Source organism: Lithobates pipiens, unplaced genomic scaffold (genome assembly GCF_037356315.1).
Source record: "Lithobates pipiens isolate NorthernLeopardFrog02 unplaced genomic scaffold, aLitPip1_a1.2 Scaffold_22, whole genome shotgun sequence".
Classification (NCBI taxonomy): domain Eukaryota; kingdom Metazoa; phylum Chordata; class Amphibia; order Anura; family Ranidae; genus Lithobates; species Lithobates pipiens.
This window is the reverse complement of record NW_027507784.1, coordinates 84621907-84646368: the sequence shown is the minus strand read 5'-3', so window position 1 is coordinate 84646368 and position 24462 is coordinate 84621907. Positions and strand designations below refer to the sequence as shown.

General features: G+C 51.2%; 1 protein-coding gene across 1 annotated transcript; it reads right to left on the bottom strand.

Moving 5' to 3' along the window:
• Positions 1–7043: 7043 nt before the first annotated feature.
• LOC143925416 (uncharacterized) lies at positions 7044–16192 on the bottom strand. Its single transcript, XM_077449969.1, has 2 exons — positions 16158–16192; positions 7044–8567 (listed from the first exon to the last, which is right to left on the bottom strand). The coding sequence occupies exon 2, from the start codon at positions 8555–8557 to the stop codon at positions 7538–7540; it is 1020 nt and encodes a 339-aa protein (XP_077306095.1). The 5' UTR covers positions 8558–8567; positions 16158–16192; the 3' UTR covers positions 7044–7537.
• Between the last annotated feature and the right edge of the window lie 8270 nt (positions 16193–24462).

Genomic DNA, 24462 nt, shown 5'->3' with positions numbered 1-24462 from the left:
AGAGAGCCACGCTTCTGCCCAGCACAAGAGAGAAAGCCACGCTGCTGCCCAGCACAAGAGAGAAAGCCACGCTGCTGCCCAGCACAAGAGAGAAAGCCACGCTGCTGCCCAGCACCGAGAGAGAGAGAGAGAGAGAGAGAGAGAGAGAGTCACGCTGCTGCCCAGCACCAAGAGAGAGTCACGCTGCTGCCCAGCACCACAAGAGGGCGAAGTTGCTGCCCAGCACCACCAGAGAGAGCCACGCTGCTGCCCAGCACCACCAGAGAGAGCCACGCTGCTGCCCAGCACCACCAGAGAGAGCCACGCTGCTGCCCAGCACCACCAGAGAGAGCCACGCTGCTGCCCAGCACCACCAGAGAGAGCCACGCTGCTGCCCAGCACCACCAGAGAGAGCCACGCTGCTGCCCAGCACCACCAGAGAGAGCCACGCTGCTGCCCAGCACCACCAGAGAGAGCCATGCTGCTGCCCAGCACCACCAGAGAGAGCCATGCTGCTGCCCAGCACCACCAGAGAGAGCCATGCTGCTGCCCAGCACCACCAGAGAGAGCCATGCTGCTGCCCAGCACCACCAGAGAGAGCCATGCTGCTGCCCAGCACCACCAGAGAGAGCCATGCTGCTGCCCAGCACCACCAGAGAGAGCCATGCTGCTGCCCAGCACCACCAGAGAGTGTCACGCTGCTGCCCAGCACCACCAGAGAGAGGGCCAAGTTGCTGCCCAGCACCACAAGAGAGAGGGCCAAGTTGCTGCCCAGCACCACAAGAGAGAGCCATGCTTCTGCCCAGCACCACAAGAGAGAGAGCCACGCTTCTGCCCAGCACAAGAGAGAAAGCCACGCTGCTGCCCAGCACAAGAGAGAAAGCCACGCTGCTGCCCAGCACCGAGAGAGAGAGAGAGAGAGAGAGAGAGAGAGAGAGAGAGAGAGAGAGAGAGAGAGAGAGAGAGAGAGAGAGAGAGAGAGAGTCACGCTGCTGCCCAGCACCAAGAGAGAGTCACGCTGCTGCCCAGCACCACAAGAGAGGGCGAAGTTGCTGCCCAGCACCACCAGAGAGAGCCACGCTGCTGCCCAGCACCACCAGAGAGAGCCATGCTGCTGCCCAGCACCACCAGAGAGAGCCATGCTGCTGCCCAGCACCACCAGAGAGCCATGCTGCTGCCCAGCACCACCAGAGAGAGCCATGCTGCTGCCCAGCACCACCAGAGAGAGCCATGCTGCTGCCCAGCACCACCAGAGAGTGTCACGCTGCTGCCCAGCACCACAAGAGAGAGGGCCAAGTTGCTGCCCAGCCCACACAAGAGAGAGGCCAAGTTGCTGCCCAGCACCACAAGAGAGAGCCATGCTTCTGCCCAGCACCACAAGAGAGAGAGCCACGCTTCTGCCCAGCACAAGAGAGAAAGCCACGCTGCTGCCCAGCACAAGAGAGAAAGCCACGCTGCTGCCCAGCACCGAGAGAGAGAGAGAGAGAGAGAGAGAGTCACGCTGCTGCCCAGCACCAAGAGAGAGTCACGCTGCTGCCCAGCACCACAAGAGAGGGCGAAGTTGCTGCCCAGCACCACCAGAGAGAGCCACGCTGCTGCCCAGCACCACCAGAGAGAGCCATGCTGCTGCCCAGCACCACCAGAGAGAGCCATGCTGCTGCCCAGCACCACCAGAGAGAGCCATGCTGCTGCCCAGCACCACCAGAGAGAGCCATGCTGCTGCCCAGCACCACCAGAGAGAGCCATGCTGCTGCCCAGCACCACCAGAGAGTGTCACGCTGCTGCCCAGCACCACAAGAGAGAGGGCCAAGTTGCTGCCCAGCACCACAAGAGAGAGGGCCAAGTTTGCTGCCCAGCACCACCAGAGAGAGCCATGCTTCTGCCCAGCACCACAAGAGAGAGAGCCACGCTTCTGCCCAGCACAAGAGAGAAAGCCACGCTGCTGCCCAGCACAAGAGAGAAAGCCACGCTGCTGCCCAGCACCGAGAGAGAGAGAGAGAGAGAGAGAGAGAGAGAGAGAGTCACGCTGCTGCCCAGCACCAAGAGAGAGTCACGCTGCTGCCCAGCACCACAAGAGAGGGCGAAGTTGCTGCCCAGCACCACCAGAGAGAGCCACGCTGCTGCCCAGCACCACCAGAGAGAGCCATGCTTCTGCCCAGCACCACAAGAGAGAAAGCCACACTGCTGCCCAGCACCACCAGTCAGAAAAAGACTGAGCCACTCCCAGGGTACAGACATGCTACACTACTGACCAGAGTCACCCTGGGCAAATCAGAGTGAGCGAACGTCCAGCCAGAGGCCATCCTCTAGGCCAGTGGTTCTCTACTCCTGTCCTCGGGACCCATTAACAGGCCAGGTTTGCAAGATAACTAAAATACATCAAAGGTGATACCATTTGCTGCTCAGTGATTACAGTATTCTAGTCTGCATCTCCCCAAGGTAATAATTAAAGAGGAAGTAAACCCTGAGGAGTTTACTTCCTCTTTGATTCCCTGCAAAGGTAAAGCATAATGGACTACTATGCATCACATAGTAGTCCATTATATGTCACTTACCTGACACAAGAGCCAGCGAAGTCATCGATGTCCCCTGTAGTCCGGAGCATCCATCTTCTCGGTGGGTCTCGCTGCTCTGCCGCTGTCATTCGATGAAGCTGCGATGATGTCACTCCCGCGCATGTGCATGGGAGCTGCCACTCGCAGCATATCGCCGCTGACAGCAGCGTGCTCAGTGCGCCTGCGCGCCGCTGTCTAAGGCGCATGCGCCGTAGACAGCGGTGCCTGTGTTTTGGCAAATATCTCCTAAACCCTGTAGGTTTAGGAGATATTTCTTGGACCTTCAGGTAAGCCTTAATCTAGGCTTACCTGTAGGTCAAAGTGGTTTGTAAGGGTTTACAACCACTTTAATATAGGACATTTATACACCCTTCCTTCCCAGACAAATTTTTAGCTTTCAGTGCTCTCACACTTTGAATGCCAATTACTCAGTCATGCAACACTGTACCCAAACAAAATTTTTATCATTTTTTTCATACAAATAGAGCTTTCTTTTGGTGGTATTTAATCACGACTGGGTTTTTTATTTTTTGCAACCTACGTGAAAAAAGAGTGAAAATTTTGAAAAAGAAAACACTTTAGTTTCTATGATAACATTTTGCAAATAAGTCATTTTTTGTTCATAAATTTGGGCCAAAAGTTATACGGCTACATCTCTTTGGTAAAAAATAACCCAAATTAGTGGATATTATTTAAGCTGGCCATACACCATACAATTTTTTTTATTAAATTTCCTTTAGATTTACCTTCAACTGTGTGGTACAAGTGCCTGTCTGATTGCACACAAATTGAAAGTGTTTAGATTTGGCCTCATTATATTGTTTTGGGAAATCTAAAGGAAATCTATAGGAGAAAATTGTATAATGTATGGCCAGCATTAGTCTCTGTGAACGTTATAGAGTCTACAAGCTATGGTGCAAATCATTGAAAATTGATCACACTTGATGCGCTGACGGCCTAGCTCATTTCTTGAGGCCCTGAAATGTCAGAAAAGTACAAATACCCTGCAATTAACCCCTTTTTGAAAAGTAGACAGTCAAAGGTGTTTAGCAAGAGGCATGGTGAGTTTTTTGAAGTTGTAATCTTTTCCCCAAATTCCTCAGAAAATTAAGATTAACATTTTTTTCACAAAATTGTCATAACAAGTTTTTTCTCACACACAGCATATGCATTCTTCCAATTACACCCCAAAATACATTTTGCTACTCCTCCTGAATATAGCGATACCATGTGTGAGACTTTTACACAGCCCCGCCACATATAGAGGCCCAACATGCAGTGAGCACCATCAGGTGTACTAGGAGCATAAATTACACCTCTAACTTCCTAACGACCTATTACACTTTTGAAGGCCCTGGAGCACAAAATTACCTCACTTTGGAAAGTAAACACCCCAACATCTATTCTATGAGGCATAATGAGTCTTTTGAACAGTTAATTTTTTTACACAAGTCTTCAGAAAATGTGGAAAGTAAATGAAAATCTTTTTTTTTTTTTTTTTTTTTTACACAAAGTTGTCAATTTATAAGATATTTCTAACACATAGCATGTATATAGCAAAAATTACACCCAAAAACACATTCTGCTACTCGTCCTGAGTATGGCGATACCACACATGTGAGACTTTTACACAGCCTGTCCACATAGAGAGGCCCAACATTGAAGTAGTACCTTCAGGTGTTCTAGGAGCATAAATTACACATCTCATTTCATTCCTACCTATCACATTTTTGAAGGTCCTGGTGCATGAGGACAGTGGAATTACCCACGAATTGACCCCATTTTGGAAAGCAAATACCCCAACGTACATTCATAGTTTCATAGTTAGTAAGGTTGAATAAAGACACCAGTCCATCCAGTTCAACCTGAGTGAGTGTCTACAATTGCCCCTGTACATTGCACACTCACATCGGTCCCTACCCTACCCATTCTATGAGGCATGGGCTGCAGATAGGTACTCAGTTGGACTGGAGACAAGTACTTGGGTACTCTAATAGGCTGGTGACAGGTACTTGGGTACTCTGATCGGCTGGAGATTGATACTCGGGTACTCTGATGGCCTGCTGACAGGTACTCAAGTAATCTGATGGGCTACAAATAGATACTCGGGTACTCTGATGGGCTGTGACTGGTACTCGGGTGCTGACAGGTATTCAGATGGGCTGTGACAGGTACCCGGGTACTCAGATGGGCTGTGACTGGTACTCTTTACTGGGGGCCAATCAGTGTGGTTGGTGTGTACTGTAAGTGGTAATGATATGTTACCACAATCCCCTTCTCACACACGATTGGTGTGTGAGGAGGAGAACCCGGTAACATCTCGTTACTGCGGTTTGTTTACATTCTGTGACCAGCTGTGATTGGACATAGCCAGTCACGTGGTACAGAGCCAATTTAATTCCCGTCTAGGATGGGAGATCCCATCTGCAGATGTTATATGACTATAGCCCAGTATTGAAGTGGTTAAATTCTGGCCTGTTAGTGGGTACAGAGGACCGGAGTTAACAACCACTGCTGTAGGCCTTACTGAATACCGTAACATGCACCAACGAGCTCCAATGCTGGGCTGCTGGCCCAAAAACAGGTGGGGGGGGGGGGGGAGACACCATGTTTTATCACACCAGGTGACACCAACCCTAGTGATACTACTGCTTGTGTGTGTTCCACACACACTGCATGAGCTTTGGTCTGAAATGCCCAGTGGCACTGTAACAAAGTCCCGCCTCCTGTGAGGTAGATTCAATTTCACTGCTTTGGATCAGTGTTCAATCTGTGTGACCTGCATCATAGAAGCCGCAAGCTGGTCTAGGAGGCAGGTCTTTGTTACAGTGGCCGCCTGGGTGATTCAAATCCAAGCTTCATGATAGATCATTGCCGCTCTGTGTGATCCAGAGGCATTGGTAGGCTGCAATTAGTGGCCACTGACAGGCTACAATTGGTGGCCACTTATGAGCTGTGTTGTGGAAACTGGTAGGCTGCATTTGATATCATGTCTGCAGTCTCTGACCATCTTTTGTATCATCATGGCTGCAGTCTCTCACCGTCATCTGTTGTATGTCTGAGGGCTCTTTCTACCATACTCTAATAGAAGCCCTCTCCGTGTTCATCAGAGAGATTCCTCCCTCTAGGTCCCCATTAGTGTACTCTCTTCCTGTAATTTGTTTATTGTTAAGAGATCATGGGAGGATCCCAGGGTAACGAAGACTCCTTAGGGGAGCATCTCTGTGTTTGAGTCTTTGCCATAGAAAGATTTGTAACGGGGGAGGAGATAAGATGACCATGTCCATGTGGGGGCGCCAGAAATAATTTCTGCACCCAGACGTCGGTGCCCCTAGGATCGGCTCTGCCACTACTGAGCAAAATTCCACTGCTAAACTGTGCCATTGAAAAGTAATCTGCTGCTGCAATACTGTGCCTTACTGCAACATTGTACCATTAACATCTGCTCTATTGCAATTGTATGGGCACCGTGTTATTTGAATGATAGTATCTGTTCCACTAATTGCAATTACTTCTGTTATATAATTTCTTGCATGCTGAAGTATATTTAACTTTCTGGCCTGTGTGAGCAGGGCTGCTCACAACTTTCCCTTTTAGGCCGGGTTCACACTGGTACAACACATCTATTGTACAACTGTCATCCTACTGGGCCCTGCAATATCAGTCCTACTTCCATCTAGACATGTGCATTTCGAATCTAAATTCGGACGCATCCAAATTACAATGCTAACGAATTCGTAAAAGGACCCAAATTTGGGGCCACGCATCTCAAAACCCCAAATTTGGTATGCAAACATAGTACTACAACATCTCCAAATTTGGGCTTTGTAGCTCCAAGTGCCCCCAAGTTATGTGGCCGCAAAATGTCAAGCACTTTACTGCAGCGGAGAATGACATTTTGCAACCCGACTTGGGGCCACGCATCTCGGGGTCACTTGGTGCTAGAAACCCCAAATTTGGTGATTTTGTAGTGATGTGTTAGCATACCAAATTTAGGGTTCCTAGCTACAAGTGGCCCCGAGATACTTTGCCCCAAAGTCAGGTTGCAAAATGTCATTCTCTTCTGCAGAAAATTACTTGACATGAGGGGCTCCCACCATCCCTGGGTTTTTAACTTCATCGTAACAGAATATTAAAAACGAACATTCATAATCTCCCACTCCCATTAAAATTCACACACCCCAACCTTCATTTAGCAGCAGAAAATCTGATTAGTCAACAGAACACCAGTCACGTTTCCATTGTAACAGAATTTGGATCTGAAATTCAGCAACAAAATTTGTATTTTGGATGCTTCTGAATTATCAGAAATTCCTATGAAGCAAACCGCACATAGGAAATATATTCTGACCGCTAACAGATCTTGCTGAACCAGGGTACAGATGACAAACACTAGTGTGTTAGGGAGAGATTTTGCAAAAACTGCACAAAAAGTTACACCATTAAATGTTGTAGTTTAAAAATGCAGCTGTGTTTCTTAAGTTTTAAAATTAAGCAGGACACAGGAAATGCAATTTCAAAGCATATTTATTAAACAGAATTAGGGTCCAAATGCAATGGTCACCACTTTCTCAGCCTGCCAAGGTATACAATTTTAAAGTTGTCCTTTGAAGTGAACCTTGGCATCAGTCATACAGGGCAAATGTAACTGGATGTCACAGAAAGTACTCTGAAGTAGATTGCACTCGCCACCCCTGATATCCTGGTACTAGGACATTTCCCATCCTGTCTTCCCACAGAGGGAGAAGGGGAAAAAAAAAAAAAAAAAAGCCACATCACTTGCCCAGGTGGGCACAAAGTGAAAACAGGAATGTTCTACAGCCCTACAGGATTATCAATGGTATGGCAGCAGAGCATTGACCACAGGGGAAGGAATTACAATCTGCCCAAAATCTCTCCTGTGAAAGTCTTACATTGTCCAGTATGAGAACTAGTATAGGTCCACTGCTAATAGGAGTGACTGAAGACACATCAACTTTGGAAATCTAAACCTGAACTAAATTTCATGCATGTGGAAGGGGGTTATCAGTAGGTGGAGAAGGCTTGTCAAGAATTCTCATGTCACGGCAATGTAGCACAGGCTCTTTTCCCAATCCCATCTGGTAGACAAAGATGTAGACTTTTTGTTTGGGCTCCACAGTGAGTGTCATTGTCTCTGAAACTTCAGTGACCTCATTCCAATTCTCTTTCTCTGTGTTTGTACTAGAGCCACCGTATTCAGTGCTAAGGGAAAACTGGGCCTTAGTGATCAAAGCACCCAATCCTCCTGTCTCGGCCGAGACAGTTGCTGTTACTTTCCAGTTGTGCTCCATACTGGATACCTTCTCCTTTTCATATCCAACCTTCTTGGAAACCTGATTCTTCCATTGAAGGGGGGTCTGGGAGTCATTGTCAATGGTCTTGATGCACACCCACTCACCATAGGATGGGCCCTTGGCAATAGCCAGGCCTCCAGGCAGAAAGCCGTAGATGCTGGGATGGAACGAGTAGGTATCAACACCCTCGTTTTTGTTGAAGTTGGTACATCTTGTGTACTTAATCCCTCCCCATTGGTCCTCAGGATTCACAAAATAGTAGTAATTTCTCACACCAAAATAATAAAGGCCATTTCTGCATTCCGGGTGTAGCGTGAATTCTTCACCCGCTTCATATTTGTTCATGTTCCTTGTTCGGCGATAGACCCCTCGGTCCTGAAAAATGATATAGAAGTATCCAAAAGCCGAACAATAATGACTGCCCCCTTGACAGTTAGGGTGTAGGGAGTAAACAACTGCACTGTCATCTGTGTTCATGTTTGTAACTCGACGGTAGTGGTCTGACTTGATAATGTAGAAGTGGTCATCCTCATAAGCCACATAATGATCTCCATTCCTGCAGGATGGGTGCAAGCTGAAGACATCCAGCCCTTCTCCATGATTAAAGTTTGATGATCTCATGTAACAATTAAGGTCTGGCCTGACAATATAGTAATACTGGTCCACGCCACAAAAATCTGCTTTACTTTTGCTCTTTGGGACAATCATAGCTGAGATGCTGAAAAGGAAGAGAAACAAAAATACAATTAAGATATGCATCCATTAACCAGTCAAGCCATGACTAGTGTAGTCTGAATGTTCCCCTTATATTATTCCTTACCCATACCTTCCCCTATTAGAAACGAGACCACACCATAGGTTGGAGTAAACTGGCCACAACAGCCTTTATTAAACATAACTCAAAATTCACTCCAATAACTTGTAAATATGAAAATATCTAAATATATATAGATATATAAATATAAATAACTTTATTACCATTAAACCACATTAAATAACATTAACTGCCCATTCTGGTGATCTCTGACGGTGACCCCACTTAAGCCAATACCAAATCACTGCGGTACACCTCACCAACTTCCCAAAGGCCTCCACCTGTGACCGGTCGGAGACAACTTCCGCCAGTGAACATAACCGTATTCCCTCCAACGTTCAGGAATACCCAGAGGGGCCGATCGTTAGATGAGCCCCCCACACCCTCAGATCCCTTCTGAGTACCTGTCTACCGTCAGAAACCACCAGAAAACACACCGCCACAGCCCGAAAGGGTGACCCCCTCAACCTTGAGGGCCACCCCACACCCTAAGAGCTATGTTGTATACCCTCCTGCAGACCCAATGACCAAAGGTCAATACCCACGTCCGACCCCCATCCTGGTTTTGTTGATGCTTACCATGGACCTAGCCCACCTCCACACCGATCTGCCCGCAATGACCTACCAAACCAAGATGGTACCCGGGAAGCGGACTCGTAAGTGCAAAACATCCGCCCTAACATCGGCTAAGATGTCCCTTTCCTTCCGTATGCCCAGATCGTTGCCCCCTGCGTAAATGACCAACACATCCGGGGGCCTGTCCCTCATAGCAAAGCGCTCAACTTCCTTCATCACACGCTCCCACCGCATGCCCGGGAATCCCAACCACATCAACCTAGCCTCCCCCCAGGAATTCCCAACGGCCCGCCTGCCGGCTGAGCATCACCTCTCCCGGCCCCACAGCACCCGTCCGAGTGCCCTAGGATCCAAACGAGGCGTGAGGAACCTCCATCTGAAACGAAAAACATAACACAGAACACATAACAACCAACCAACGTAATATACCCTAACACCTGTAACTCCCAACCCCATACTGCAAAACACTCCCAGCCGCGCCCCAGCTCACCCCAGGATCAACTGCGGCCGGACATACGAACGGAACCTCTTAGATTCCCAACGACCGATCCGGCGAACAATCGCCTCAGCCAGCCCACATCGGGCAGCCTCAGTGGCCGCCCCAATACGGAAGGAGTGCGACGAGTACTCCCGGTCGTCCAAACCCACAGTCCGCAGGCACCGTTGAAAACTGACACGAATTGCAACCTAGAGAGAAAAGAGCCCCCCGCATGCAGCAAGAAAGGCCCCCCCCCTCCAGCCGCACCGCCCAAAAGGCCCTTACCGCCACCACAGGGCCCACTGCCGAGCCCGGTCAAGGCAAACAGTATAATCACCACTCCCCTGCCCAGCTGGTCAGGCTTGGACCTCCGCCACCGTATACTCACCCGATCAGCAGCCACCTGTACATCCTGATCCAACAGCCCCACAGCACCCCGTTTAGACCGACACACCAACTCCCCAGTCCCAAACGCCCCATAAAACGCCAATGAAAAAGCCGCTGTGAACAGGATGGCCTTGTAAGCGGAAGAACAAACTTCCACAAGCCGGGAACAAATCGCCACCAAGTTATCACACTTCACCAGCCTGTGCGCCTCCCGACCTTTCCGTTCCCTCCTATACCCCTTCAAGGTTTGCCGCACCCGAAAAATCCGCATTCCCGTCCGGCTCTCCCCACAGCTTAAACAAAAATGCCAACCCCGCCAATTTCCGATCAATCGACGCAGGTGCCAATCCCATCTCAATGTTCCCTGCCACCCAATACAGCACCAACCAGCGCTGGTCGGAGCCCCGACCAACCGTTCCAACCCAACCATTCTGACCACACCCCAGAATAGGCCGCCCACGTGGACCCACTCAAAGACCCCCTGAATCCAACCTGCGGCGACTACAAGGGCATCCCCCACATCCACCCAGGGCAAGACGCCCTCGACTCCTCCGTTCTCGGCGCCAGATCCCGGAACTCGTCCCACTGAAAACGAGAGAGCGAGTTAGCCAAATAATTAGGTATGTGCACTGCCGAAACGTAAACATTGAGCCGTAAACACCGAAACACCAGCTGCCGTAGCAGCCAAATGGTTGAGGACCTGAACCACCCCCATGTCGTCTCAACTAATGCGCAACTTCATATTACGGAACTCCTCCCCCCACAGCTCCAATACCAACACCACCAGGAATAGTTCGAGCAGAACCAGGTTGCCCAACAACCCCGCCACCTCTCAACATCGCGGCCAAGGTTAAGCACTCCACCGTCCCCGAAAATACGCCCCATAACCCGCCGACCCAGCCGCGGCAGCGACCAATTCCACATCGAAATTGCTCACTGGCCCCGACATCCACATGTCCCGCCCGTTACAAGAGGCTAGGAATTCAAGCCACGCCCGCAAATCTTCCCTGTGTTCCTTCCCGCAGACGCACAAAATGGTTAGGCACACTCACCCCGGCCGAGGCTGCCGACAGCCGACTGCCGAACACCCGCCCCCATAGGGATGATCCGGCAAGCAAAATTTAGCTAGCCCAACAGAGACTGCAGGGCCCTCAACCAGACCTTCTACTATCCTTGCATCTCCGCCAATTCCATCTTCCGATCAAGTAATTCATTCTCGGGCAATCGACACTCCATTGCCCTCGAATTGATCACTATCCCCAAAAAACTCAAGTCCGTAACTGGTCCCTCCGTGTTATCCCCCGCCAACGGTACCCCGAACTTACCTGCAATGTGCTGCAACGTAGACAGAAAAATCGCACCCACACTGGAGGCAGGCGGGGCCCACGCACAGAAAGTCGTCCAAATAGTGGACGACCGACTCCAGGCCCGAAACGTCACTCACCACCCACTCCAAAATGAGCTAAACGCCTCAAAGTAGGCGCAGGAAATGGAACAACCCATGGCAGGCACTTACTCATTTAGAACTGGCCCCGCCAATGGCACCCCACATCTGCCTTGGCCATAAGAGCCCCGCATCCAGAAAGCCTGACCCACCTCACCGCCGCATCAAAAGACGCGTATGAGACCGTACACGCATCAGGGCCGATGACGTCATTGACCGACCCCCCTTTAGGAAAGGACAAGTGATGAATCAAGCGAAATTTCCCTGGCTCTTTCCCAGGAACTACACCCAGCGGGGACACCACCAGGTCGCCCCACGGTTGCACTTCGAAAGGCCCACCCATCCGGCCCAACGCCACTTCCTTGCCCAAGTTTTCGCCTACCACCCCCAGGGTATACCAAAGCCGATTGCAAGTTCCGGGCCACTGGCGGCACCTCCGCCAATGAACAAGGAATCCTGAAACCATCCCGAAACTCCGAAATCAACCCCAACGCCGCCTCACCATCCGGATACTCACTCAGGAAAGGAAGCATCCTTCCCAGGGTTACCGGCGTCATCCCTTACGTGAGCAACATCGCCGGAACGCTTTCCTTTCCTGAAACAGCGGGACAGTGCGAGGGCGCCGCCGCAGCCGGAGCACTCGTGCTTAAATCGGCACGCTCTCCCGAATTTACAAGCCCCCCGTTAAAGGGCCAGCACACACCCCACTTTTTCCCGGCCGGCAGCCCTGAGGACCACACACCCCGCCCCCCCCGGAAGAAACGGAGCAGGAGTCCGAGCCGCAGACATAAGCCTCATCCAGCGGCTGATGTCCTTGCGGTCCCAGCGTAGTTCCGGCCGCACCGCTTACCGCTGCCCAGACTGTTCGTCATAACGCAGCCATGCCACCCCCCCATACACCCGATAAGCCCCTCCAATCGCGTCCATATAGCAGAACAACGCCGAGCCATGCTCGGGGTTCGTCTCCCCAATCACGCTAGCTAAGCCAGCGAACGCCTGAAGCCAAATGGAGAAAGTGCGCAGAATCAGCCGATACCTACGCTTCTCCTCGTCGTCCTTTTGGAACCGTCCGGCTTGACCCTATCCAAGTTGAACTTCTCAAGGGGGAGCAACGAGAAAATCTCCACATACTCACCCATGCCAATATTCTCCCGCACCTCCTGCTTCAGGCACGCCCCCACCGGGCCCTCGAATCAACATATGCTGCGCACCGGGCAGCATCCACAACCCTGACCACATCGGACCACGCCCCAGGTTCCGTGACCACCTGGGGGACCCCCGTGCCCCCAGGCCCCATGTCTACCACCCCCCCAGAAGCCGCAGCGGTCGGGGGGTCCACCACCGGCGTGGTCCCGGACCCCCCACCCCTGGACCGCAGCCATCCAGGGACCCACTTGCGGTGCCCCCGAACCCCCGGCAAACTTACCCACCAGGGCCCGCAGCCCCTCCAAGAAGGTCCTGCAGCTGTCCGTGGGCCCCCCCCCAGGGCGACATGCCCCACCCCCGCCGACCGGCCCTCTGCCCCTATCCCCTTGCCGTTCTGGGATACCGGGTCCCCCAGGAAATCCCCCCAAGGCTTCCGTCAGAACCAAAGGATCACGTGACTTACCTGGCCGCACCGGGGCCCTGCCGACAGTCATGGTTCCGTGCGCTGCATGTGAAAATTCCTCCTCCTGCGACAGCTCACCCTCGGACTTGTCCTCCGCGGTGCGCGCCGGGGGCACTGCCATCCCCCTGGGCGAATCGCAGACCTCCTGGTCAGCGCGGTCAGGCGCATCCCGCAGTGCCTGTGGCCCCCGACCACCCCCGGCATGCTGGCGTCCAAGACCAGCCCTGCCAGGCACCTCGGTGGCTCTCTGCATCCCACCCGCCCCATCCCGGGAGCAGCGACCCCCCCCCCGTGCCAAACCCTGCCCCCCACCGCGCGTGTCCCCACGCTGAAACCCCCAGTCCGAGGATTCCCCCTTCCGCCGCACCCCCAAGGTGGCTGGACCCCTCCGGTCGGCGGCGCAATGACCACCCAGACCAGGGAGAGCCAGGCACCTTCCTCTTCGCCGGGGGGACCGAGCGGTCGGCCCCCGGGCTCCGACAGTCACGAGGTGGACGAGGGGTAGGCCCCGGGGAAAAAACGCGCCGGAGGCCGAGACCTCCGCGCATGCAGCGGCGCCTCACCTGCATCACCGACATCCTCCGCGGTGTCCTCCTGGTCCCCGCTCGGTCCCGCAGCCACTCCGCTCCGCGCGCCTCCGCCGCCCGTCTCAGCCTCTTGAAAATCCCATCCAGGTCGGCCATTACAGAGGAGCAGAGAAAAACTGCCTCCTCTGTGTCACGCTGGGATCCGAATGATCCCCTAAAGCCACACCCCTCCCTTTTATATGACCCCTCCCCTACACTGAACTTGCTTCCTGCAAACCTTTTTACTCAGCTCCACCCATAAAGCTTAACCCTCTGTGTCCCTCATCCACACTGTCATGTCCAGCACTCCTTATATCATTGCATTCATAATCCGTGCTTCTCTTTTTAGATTTTACAGATGCAGTACAAGAAACATTACAGTATGTTAGGCTGCTGCCATGAGTAAGTACATTACCCATTACATAGGTCTGAACAAGGAACATATAGCTATCACAGCACTGGGCAGCAGAAATCTTCCAGCACCAACTTCATTTGTAGTTCTAAGAGGGGGAAGGTAATGCCAACCTGAACGCCACCTGCCCCCCACATTTTCTGGTCTTAGTATGGTCTTCAGGAGAGTCCATATTTTTTTCCCCAGATCTCTAGTGATCTTTTCCAGCACGTCATCATTTACATTTCCATGAAAGGAATGTTAAACCCAGTTTGTGCATTGATGGAACATGCAATATGGGCAGGTACAGGTGTGTTTAATATGTGTACCCTTTAAAAAGTTTAAAGCCACAACTGTAAAAATAAAGTAACTTTGATCCCTTCTTCTCTTATCCTCCCCTTCTTAAGCAGCACCCAGTCTGATTGTGCAGAGTGCCCCCTCCCAGCTCTGTACTTTCTCAGTTGTGTGTATTGCTAGAGTTTCTCTTGGAAGGGTGCATGAGATCAGCAGAGGGCCAATCAGCACTGTCCAGAGGGTCAGGGGTACGGCAGCCCCAGAACAGTCAGGAGAATGAAAATAACTACCTGCTTTAACCAAAATACCGATACCTTGTTTCCCCAAAAATAAGACAGTAGTGCTTATTTTTGGGTAGGTCTTACCATGTAATATGCCATCTTCTGTCCCCCTCCTTGTCAGGAGTTCCCAGTGTGAACCGAATTAAAATGCTTGTAAAATCCTATAATATACTCTATTACAGCATAGCTCCCACCTGGCCATGATTTTGAGGGACTGTCTGATTTGGAGCAAAGTCCCTCATTTCAGTCTGATCTATATAGTTGTATATAAAAAGGCACTTTTTTTTGAAAGATAAAGTGTTTTGCAGTGCTAAACCTTTCATCCATTTTATAAATTGCTGCATTTGTAAATTCCAAAAGCCAATATAAAAGGATTTATCCTTTAAGGTTTAACCAATCTTGTGTTTTTTCTAGAATTCTTTAAGGGGGTGTGGCAAGGGGTGTGGCCTATGCCTGCATAGGTTTGCAGATAGGTGTCCCTCAATTCCATCTCAAAAGGTTGAGTTGTATGTTACAATAATGTATTACAGAAACACACACTACAGTAATAGAGCGGATTATAGGATTTTACAACCATTTTAAACTAGGGATCATTCTCAGGAACACACAGTAAAAGTCACAAGACTGCTATATACACTGTTAATGAGAAAATGAATTTAGCCATTGAGATTTACTAAAGAATTGCATTTCCATGTACTGTGGGAGATCAGATATAGTGAATGCAGGGTCCTGGGTTTAGGAATACATTAAGACTCACACACTCACTAAAAGGGTTAAAAATCTCACCATAACCGACCTCTCAAAATGCATGTTGCTTGGCTGTCATACTGATTAAATCCCTTCTGTACTCTGAGGGCCTCATCTAGAACACGTATACAAATCAGAAGATCTGACTTATTGACTTCCAGATCTGCAGGCTGTTCTCAGTCAGCGGTATTAGGAGAAACTCATCATTGACAACCTACATTTTACCCAGGGTAGGTGTCTTTTGTTATTGCTCAATTATGTAATCAGAAGTCACTTTGCTCAAGTCAGACCAGTACATGCTGATTGGTTGCTACAGGCATTAGGTGGGGGGATTGTAGCAATACTCTGCTCTCCCAACTCTCCAATGGGCTCATCCTAGCCTACCACAATATGTGCCCCATCAATACTGTATGCTGGGTGGCCTCAAAAGTCAATCATAGCCATGTGTGGTCAGTGAAGGGTGGGCCCAAAAATGGACATCCTAGTGAAAAGTAGCAATGTGTAGGTTAGGTTGTCCCAAGATCTCTGGAAAGTAATATCGTTTCAGACACTTGAAATGTTGGACGACAAGCAAACGGAGGAGAAAAATAAAAATATGTCCCAACCCCTACTATACAAGAGTGCACATCCATATAAATTAAATCATTCATACCCAACACCTATAATTTACATTCTTCAGTATTAGAAATTACACTAGAAAAGGCCAATTCCATATACTTACAATGCAAAGCCTCTGTGCAGAGCTGAAAAAGATCCGTGGTGCTCAGTACATGTGAGCCCAACAATCTGAGCTCCTTCTTATATATGTAGATCACCCAACACACTGATCTCTGATTGGCTGGGTTCACCTTCATTATAATCACCTGATACAATCTCAGGGGGACTTTTGTTAAAGAAAATTAGCCACACATTTGCAATTCGGACTGCTTCTTATTTAGCAAAGTATATGTGAGATTTTATTTTGTGTGTTTCAAACCCCTGGAATCCTGGGCAGCCAAAGTAGAACTAAAATATTTTTTTTTCATTTTTGGAGGGAGAGAGGCTGACCATACATTATACAATTTTCTTATTCAATTTCCTTTAGATTTACCTTCAACTATGTTGTGCAAGAGCCTGCCTGATTGCATACACATTGAAAGTTTAGTTTTACTTCATATTATGTGGTTTTGGTAAATCTAAGGCCCCTTTCACACGGGCGCTCTGATCAGGTCTGCCTTTCAGTTGGACCTGATTGGACGCTCCATGCACCTCTATGGAGCGGCAGATGTCAGCGGTGATCCTGCCCCTGAAATCCAGGTGGATGGTGACCCTATCTTCCATCCGTCTGGAGGATCGGATGCAAAACGGATAGGCGGTCTGTTTCCATCCAATCTCCCCATAGAGGAGAGCAGGGCTCTGACAGGTCTTTCTCTGCACAGTGAATGGAGACAGACCTGTCATCTGCCTGCTCAGCGGGGATCAACGGATCGATCTCCCACTGAGAAAAGTGGAGTCCATTGGTATACAAGAGAATTGAATAATGATTGGCCAGCTTTAGTCCCGGTTCACACAGGAGCGACTTGTCAGGCGACTTAGCTGCCTGACAAGTTGCGCTCCATTCTGTACTATGGAACCGTTCTAATAGGAGCGACTCAAGTCGCTCCGACTTAGAAAAAGGTTCCTGTACTATTTTTGGGGGCGACTACAGACGACTTGCATTGACTTCTATACAGAAGTCGTTTTGCAAGTCGCTGCTGAAGTCGTGTGCAGGTCGCATCGCCCCTGTGTGAACCAGCACTTAGGGAAGGTTATAACACTCGTCAGTATTTTTATTTTTTTGCCATCTGAGCCCCATTGGGGAGATTTCCCTTCACTTCCTGTCTCACAGTCAAAACAGGAAGTAAGAGGAAATCCATTCAAAATGAAAGAATCCGCAGCAGAACTATTGTCCCTATTGGAAGATTTCTCCTCTATTCTTGTTTTGGGGACAACCCAAAGTAGTGATTTTTCATTTTTAGTGATAACGGTAAACATGTCAAATAAAGAGAGTGTTTCCTCATTAAGGAGATGCAGACAGCAATAAAAACCTGACAGATGTTCCAATCCCTCTTTACACTATCCAAAATAAAAAAAGTTTGCTTTTAGTTATTCTTTACCTCCACATTTTGCTAAATATGTAACCTGCTCTAAGAGCTCATTCGCTCTTGCTTTTTGCTTTGGTCTCTAAGGAGCAATTTTCATTCGGACCGCTCTTTAGGCTGGGATCACACTAGAACACAGGAGTCCGGTGCGTCTTCATTCACAGTTTCAGGTCCGATTTCAACCTGAATTTTTGGCTTAATTTGGACCTGAAACAGACCAAAAGAAACACAGGTAGAGTTGCCACCTCATCCCTTTAGGCTGGGTTCACACTGCTGCGGGGGGAGACCCGGATGTGATTCGCACCGCAAATCACATCCGATCTCCGTAGCGATGCGAGTTCAGCCATACAGATAGTATGGCTGAATTCGCAGCGCTCCCGCAGCAAACTCGCACGGGACCCTTTTTTTGGTCCGCAACAGAATCGGATCGCATGGGGGTTCACACCATGCGATCCGATTCCTGTGCAAGTCGTCAGATCGCACTGCGATATGCGGACGGATCTGGGGGTGTCATTAACATAACATTGACACTCCCAGCCGTCCGCATAGGGCAGTGTGAACTGCCGGCGGGAGGTGTGCGATGCGGGAAAACGCAGCGGATTCGTGGCGTTCCCGCATCGCAGCGGTGTGAACCCGGCCTTAAACCTGAACACATATGAATTACACAGGTTCTGAGGCTAACTGAATGCAGATACGGCTCCATGTGAGTTTAATTACCACCTTAATTAGCCACAGAACCTGTGTAATTAATATGTGTTTGGTTTTAAAGGGATGAGGTGGCAACCTTACGCACAGGTCTCCTGTGCAAATCACACCGGAGCCGCTCCATAGAGAACCGGCTCCATAGAGAACCGGTCACAATCTCCTGCTATGCGAATTGGTTGCGCAGAAAGCCACATCAAATTTGCACAGGTGTGAACCCAGCCTTAGAGAGCATTTGACAGGCAGTGAGGAGGCAATGTATCGTCTCCTCACCAGCTGCTTTAACCCTTTCACTTGTAGAGACGTTTTTGCATTTTTTTGGCACATGTTTAAAAAATAATTTTAGGCCTGAAGATTAAACAAAACTCACAAATATTACATAATTTGTGAAAGCAGACAACCTAGAGAATAAAATAGTGGTAGTTGCAATTTTTAATGTCACAAACGTGAATTTTAGAGCAGACAAATGCAATAAATTTCCCAATTCTTAGTAAAATATGCGCCGGGTAAATATATACCCAACATGCCAAACCTTACATTTTTGTGCACCCGTGAAATGACATAAAACTTCACTACGTTATATCTTCTATAGGCAAAGCTTCAAAAGGTATCAGTTTAGTGTTACAGAGGAGGTCTTGTTAAAATTATTACTCTCATTCCAGCGTGCGCGGCAATATGTAACATGTGTATCGCAAGCAACATTTTCATGCGTAGGCGCCCTGACACACGCGTTTACGTTCATGCGTGTGTATATGTGGGGGTGGGGGGCCTCCAATTTTTTGGGGGGGTTTATGTGCTTGGGTGTAACTTAAGTTTTTTGGAAAAAAAAAGTTTTTTATTCATCACATAGGGGGACAAACAGTCCCACTACGTGATGATTTTAGGTGACGGGTTCTCTTTATTGAGATATGCAGAGTCTAAAAGACCACCAATGTCTCCCCTGTATTCCACTGAATGTTTTGCAATGCTGATCGCATTGTAAGACATCCTTTCCCGGGAAAGCGAGCCGGAAAAACCGAGAGCTCGTTGCTTTCTGGGTCACAACAAGCAGTGAAGGAGAGCGGACGTGTGTGCGCTCTTCTCCTTCCCCTCTACCTGCCTTCACCAGCCGCGGAGATCCCGGGCCCCCCGATGGGCAAGCAGATCCTGGTAAGAATGGCACGGTACGGCGGTGGGGGCAGGACGCCGGTACCAGGGTGTGTGTGAGCAATCGGGCGGCAGCGGAGCTGCAGAATTCTCTCACCTGACAGGCAGGTGGCTACAGCCAGAGAGTGGGCGGTTCAGTCATAGGACTGGGAGGGGAGGAGCAGAGTTAATGTGCGGAGGCGGCTCCTCCCCTCCTCAGTCTGCTGATCGGGAGCGAGCTTGGTGGCAGCATGGCGGCGGTGGAGGAACTTTTTGCACAACTAAAAGCGGAAGCGGCATCCAGGGGCCCTGGATGGCTCGAGGCTTGTTTAGCAGCGGCACTGGGTGAGTCCACATCAACGGCCGAGCGGTCCGGGCGGGTGACGGCACGAGCGGCCGCCGGATCGCTTCTCTCCGGACCCCCCTCTCTCCCCCCTCCCCGGGAATAGTGGCACTCGTGGCCGGGCTCACAGACCCCCTTCAGGCCCGCCCGCGAAGCGAGCGGGGGGGCCTCTTCAAGCGGCCTTCTGGATCGGGCAAGGCAGTGGGGGGCTTGCCAGGCCGGGACTGTGACTGTGAGGGCTGGGGGACCACAGACTGTGCGGGAGGCCCCTGCTCCAGGCATTGCGGCGGCGGGGGCGGGGCTTACATCTGAGGCACCCAAGGGGATGGCTGCTGGGCTCCAGGGACGTGCGGCAGGTGGCCCCTCTGGGATGGATGGACGGCAGGGGCCCCCTTACGGTGGTCGCTGGGCTGAGGCTGATGGAGGGGGAGTGGTGGCGTTGGGCAGTGGCCTGGAGCGGCACTGTGCCAGGGGGCGGGCAGGCCCCGGCAAGTCGTTGCGGAAGTCATCGAGCGGATCTGGTGCGCTGCAGAGGAATCAGTCGGTCTGCGGATATCCGGCATCCAGTGACGCATCCGCTGGAGGGCAGTCGGCAAGTGAGGCGGAGTTGGTTGAAGATCGCTCGGAGGGGGAGCTGTAGCAATCGGAGGACGAGGGGCAGCAGGCGCTGCCGGCGGTGGTGGACTCGGGACCTTCGGCTGGTGGGACTCCTTCCAGGCATCGCGGTGAGTCCACAATTACTTTGTCTGCTTTACATGGTACTGTTGGGGGAGGTGTGGGGGTGGGGCAGCGTGCAAGGGGCGGCCAAGTGGGGCGCCTGCCACTTTGGTGGTGGGGGTGGCTGAACAGGGGATGGATAAGCCTTCCGCGGGGGGGGGGGGGAGACCACTGTGCCCACGAAGAAACAGGATTTAGTTCGTTTAGCGGACACGGCGAAGTGCGATGTTTATGTCTGCTTCGAGGGGCCCCTGGGGGCCCATCTGAAGCCGGAAGTTAGGGAGAAGCTATGGAAAGGTGAATACGTGGAGATTTTCGCCCTCCTACCGTTGGAGAAGTTTAATCTCGATAGGGTGAGGCCGGAGGACCACAAGAAAGAGGACGAGGAGAAGAGGCGTTACAGGCTCATTCCTCGGACATTTACGAATTGGTTGCAGGCATTCGCCATTTTGGCTAGCGTGGTAGGGGAACGGAACCCGGAACACTGCTCGGCGCTGTTTTGCTACCTTGACGCCGTGGGAGAGGCCTACAGAGTCTACAGGGGAACGTCATGGTTGGGTTATGACGAGCAATTTTGTCAGCGGAGGGCCATTCGCCCGTCCTTGAGATGGGATCATAAGGACATCAGCTTGTGGATGTGCCTTATGACCTCGGCGAGGTCACCTAGCCAGTTTTTTCACGGGGGGGGGGGCGGTGAGTCCACTAACCCCGGGCAATTGGCCACAAGAAAAAAAGGGGTGTGCTGGCAGTTCAATGAGGGCTCCTGCAAGTTCGGAGGGTCATGCCAGTACAAGCATGAGTGCTCGGGATGTGGTGGGGGGGGCATCCCTTGTCCCGCTGCTTTAAGCAGGGTAAAGGCAAGCCCAGTGATGCTGCTGGAAAGGGGGACCACGCCGGTGAAAGTGGCAAAGATGCTGCCTTTCCTCGCTAGGTACCCGTATCAGGAAGCCGCACAGTTGCTGGCCTGGGGTTTTGAAGAGGGTTTTAGGATTCCGGCGCAGCTGGGTGAAGCGCCCCCCATGGCACGCATTTTGAGGTCGGCATTGCAACACGCCGGGGTGGTATCGGACAAGTTAAAAAAGGAGGTGTCTTTGGGGCGCATGGGGGGGCCCCCTTTTCTGTTGCGCCCATTCCGGATTTGGTGGTGTCGCCTTTGGGTGTGGTGCCCAAAAATGAGCCCAACAAATTCAGGCTCATTAATCACTTGTATCCGAAAAGGGGATCTGTGAACGACGCCATTGATCCAGCAGTTTTCGCTGTGTCGTATACGTTGTTCGATGCTGCTGTTTTCTGGGTAAAGAAGTATGGGAAAGGGGCTCTGATGGCGAAGACTGATATTAATTTGGCTTTTCGCCTGCTTCCCATGCATTGTGAAAGCTTCCGGCTGTTGGGTTGTCAGTGGCAGGATGAATTCTATGTCGATCTTTGTTTGCCTATGGGCTGTTCCATCTCTTGTGTGCTGTTCGAACAATTTAGTTCTTTCCTGGAGTGGGTTGTGCGGGACGTCGCGGGACTGAATTCGGTAATACATTACCTCGACGACTTCCTCTGCGTGGGCCCGCCTGCTTCGGAGGTTTGCGCAGTACTGTTGGCTACGTTGGAACATGTTGCCGAGAAGTTCGGAGTTCCCCTGGCGCCGGACAAAACAGAGGGTCCTCGTACGGTGTTGATCTTCTTGGGCATTATTTTGGACTCAGAGAGGATGGAATGTAGGCTGCCGGAGGACAAGTTGAGGGTGCTTCAGGCGGAGATTCGTGGGATGTTGGGGTTGCGCAAGGTTCAGCTTCGACCATTGTAATCGCTGTTGGGTAAGTTGAATTTTGCGTGTCGCATCCTGCCGATGGGGAGGGTGTTTTGCCGACGGCTGTCGGCCAGCGCCGCGGGGGCCACCTCGCCCAAGCACTATGTGCGTCTGTTGAAGGCACATAGAGAGGATTTGGCGACATGGCACACGTTCCTTGCTAACTTCAACGCCAGGGCGCTGTGGATGTCGGGCCCAGTTAGTAATTTTGACCTGGAGCTGTACACGGATGCAGCGGGGGCGGCTGGCTTTGGTGCTTTTTTCCAAGGGCGCTGGAGTGCGGGGCCATGGCCTGAGTCGTGGAAGGCGGCAGGCCTGCTTAAAAACATGCTACTTCTGGAGCTGTTTCCAGTGGTGCTGGCGGTGGAACTGTGGGGTGAAGCGTTTCGGAATCTGAAAGTTCGCTTTCACAGGGATAACTTGGGGGTGGTGCAGGTGATCAACAAGGTATCGGTGGCATCTCCGCCAGTGGTCAAGTTGCTCAGGCACCTCGTGTTGCGATGTTTACAGTTAAACGTGTTTATCTATGCTATACATCTTCCGGGGGTGGAGAACGTTATCGCTGATGCTTTGTCTCGCTTCCAGTGGGACAAGTTTCGGGAGTTGGCACCAGGGGCGGAGGAACGCGGGGTTCCTTGTCCGGAATGGCTGTGGAGGATTTCTTTGGAATAGTAGCCGGCTGGATCAGACGGTCGGTGAGCGAGGCTACGTGGTCAGCATATAGCAAAGTGTGGGCAGAGTGGGCCGACCTCGTACAGAAGGTTTTGGTGGGGCAGGAGGAGCAGGACTTGCGTTTGCTGGTGATTTATTTTGTTTCCAGTAATTTTGAGTTAGGAGTGTCTGTGGCCGGGCTTAATCGAAAGTTGGCTGGGCTGGCGTTTTGGTTCAAGTTGAGGGGTTTACCAGACGGGGATCTGTTCTTCACCCTACGAGGTGGCCTTGTTCAGGGCAGCGTTTGCGTTGGCATTTTTCGGGGCGTTGAGGGTTGGCGAATTGGTGAGCCCGTTGCGGACGCGACAGGGGGGTCTGGGGATGTCTGAAGTGGTGTGTGAGGGGGACTGGCTATCCATTGTGGTGAGCCGGTCAAAAAACTGATCAGCGGGGCAGGGGACAATCAGTGCAGGTGTTTGCGCTGCCCGGATCTCCCTTGTGCCCTATTGCATTAGTGCGCAACTTCCTGAGCGTGCGCCCGACAGTGGGTGGCTCTTTTTTGGTGCATCAGGATGGACGATCCCTCTCGAAGTTTCAATTTACGGCTGTTTTTAAGCGGTGCTTAGTAGCATTGGGTTTGGGGATCAAAGATTTTCCTCGCATTCCTTCCGCATAGGGGCGGCGATGGAGGCAGTCAGGTGGGGATTGGACGAGGCGGCGGTGAAGCGGATCGGGAGGTGGGAACCCAAGCGTTTTCTGTCGTACGTTCGCCCGCATTTATTGTTTGTGTAACTTCGTCAGGGTATTACGGGTACTTCTGATGTACTGTTTAGTTATTGATGTTTGGGTTGTGTTTTCTTCTCTTCCTTTTTCACAGGGATTGGTGTGGATAGTTGGCCACTCGTATGTTTGTTGGGGGGCCAGAAGGGGTGATGCTCGCCCGGATGGCCGTCAACTCATTTTTTCCCATCAGTATACAGTTATCCGGTGGTTAGGTGTGCCAGGCATGCTGTGGGGTCGGGCGGTGGCCGATGTACATAGGTTCGCATGCTTAGACGGCCTCCCGGATGTGCTGGTTTTGCACATGGGGGGCAGCGATTTGGGTGTGAAGACCATGTTGGATTTGGTAAAGGAAATAAAACTTGATTTTTGGCAGCTCCGCTTTGTTTTTCCACACATGATCATTGTGTGGTCAGACATGGTGGGTAGGACGTCCTGGAGGTTCGCAAGGTCGGTGGACAAAATTAACAGGGCCAGGAAGAAAATGAATAAGGAGGTCAGTGGCTTTGTGGTCAGGAATGGGGAGTTGGCGGTAAGGCACTTCGAATTGGAGGTGGATACGTGGCGCTATCTCAAAAGGGATGGAGTGCACCTTAATGATGTGGGGACAGATTTATGGTCCCTGGGTATTCAGGATGGAGTTCAGAGAGCGTTGAGGGTGTGGCAGGGCGCGCAAGGGTAAGGCTTTGCCCTTGCGTACTGTGGCATGGTGTTGGTCTGTGCGGATGAAAGATTTACCCCAGTGATGGAAGAGTGCGGGACCTATCGGTGGTATAGTACCCGTCGG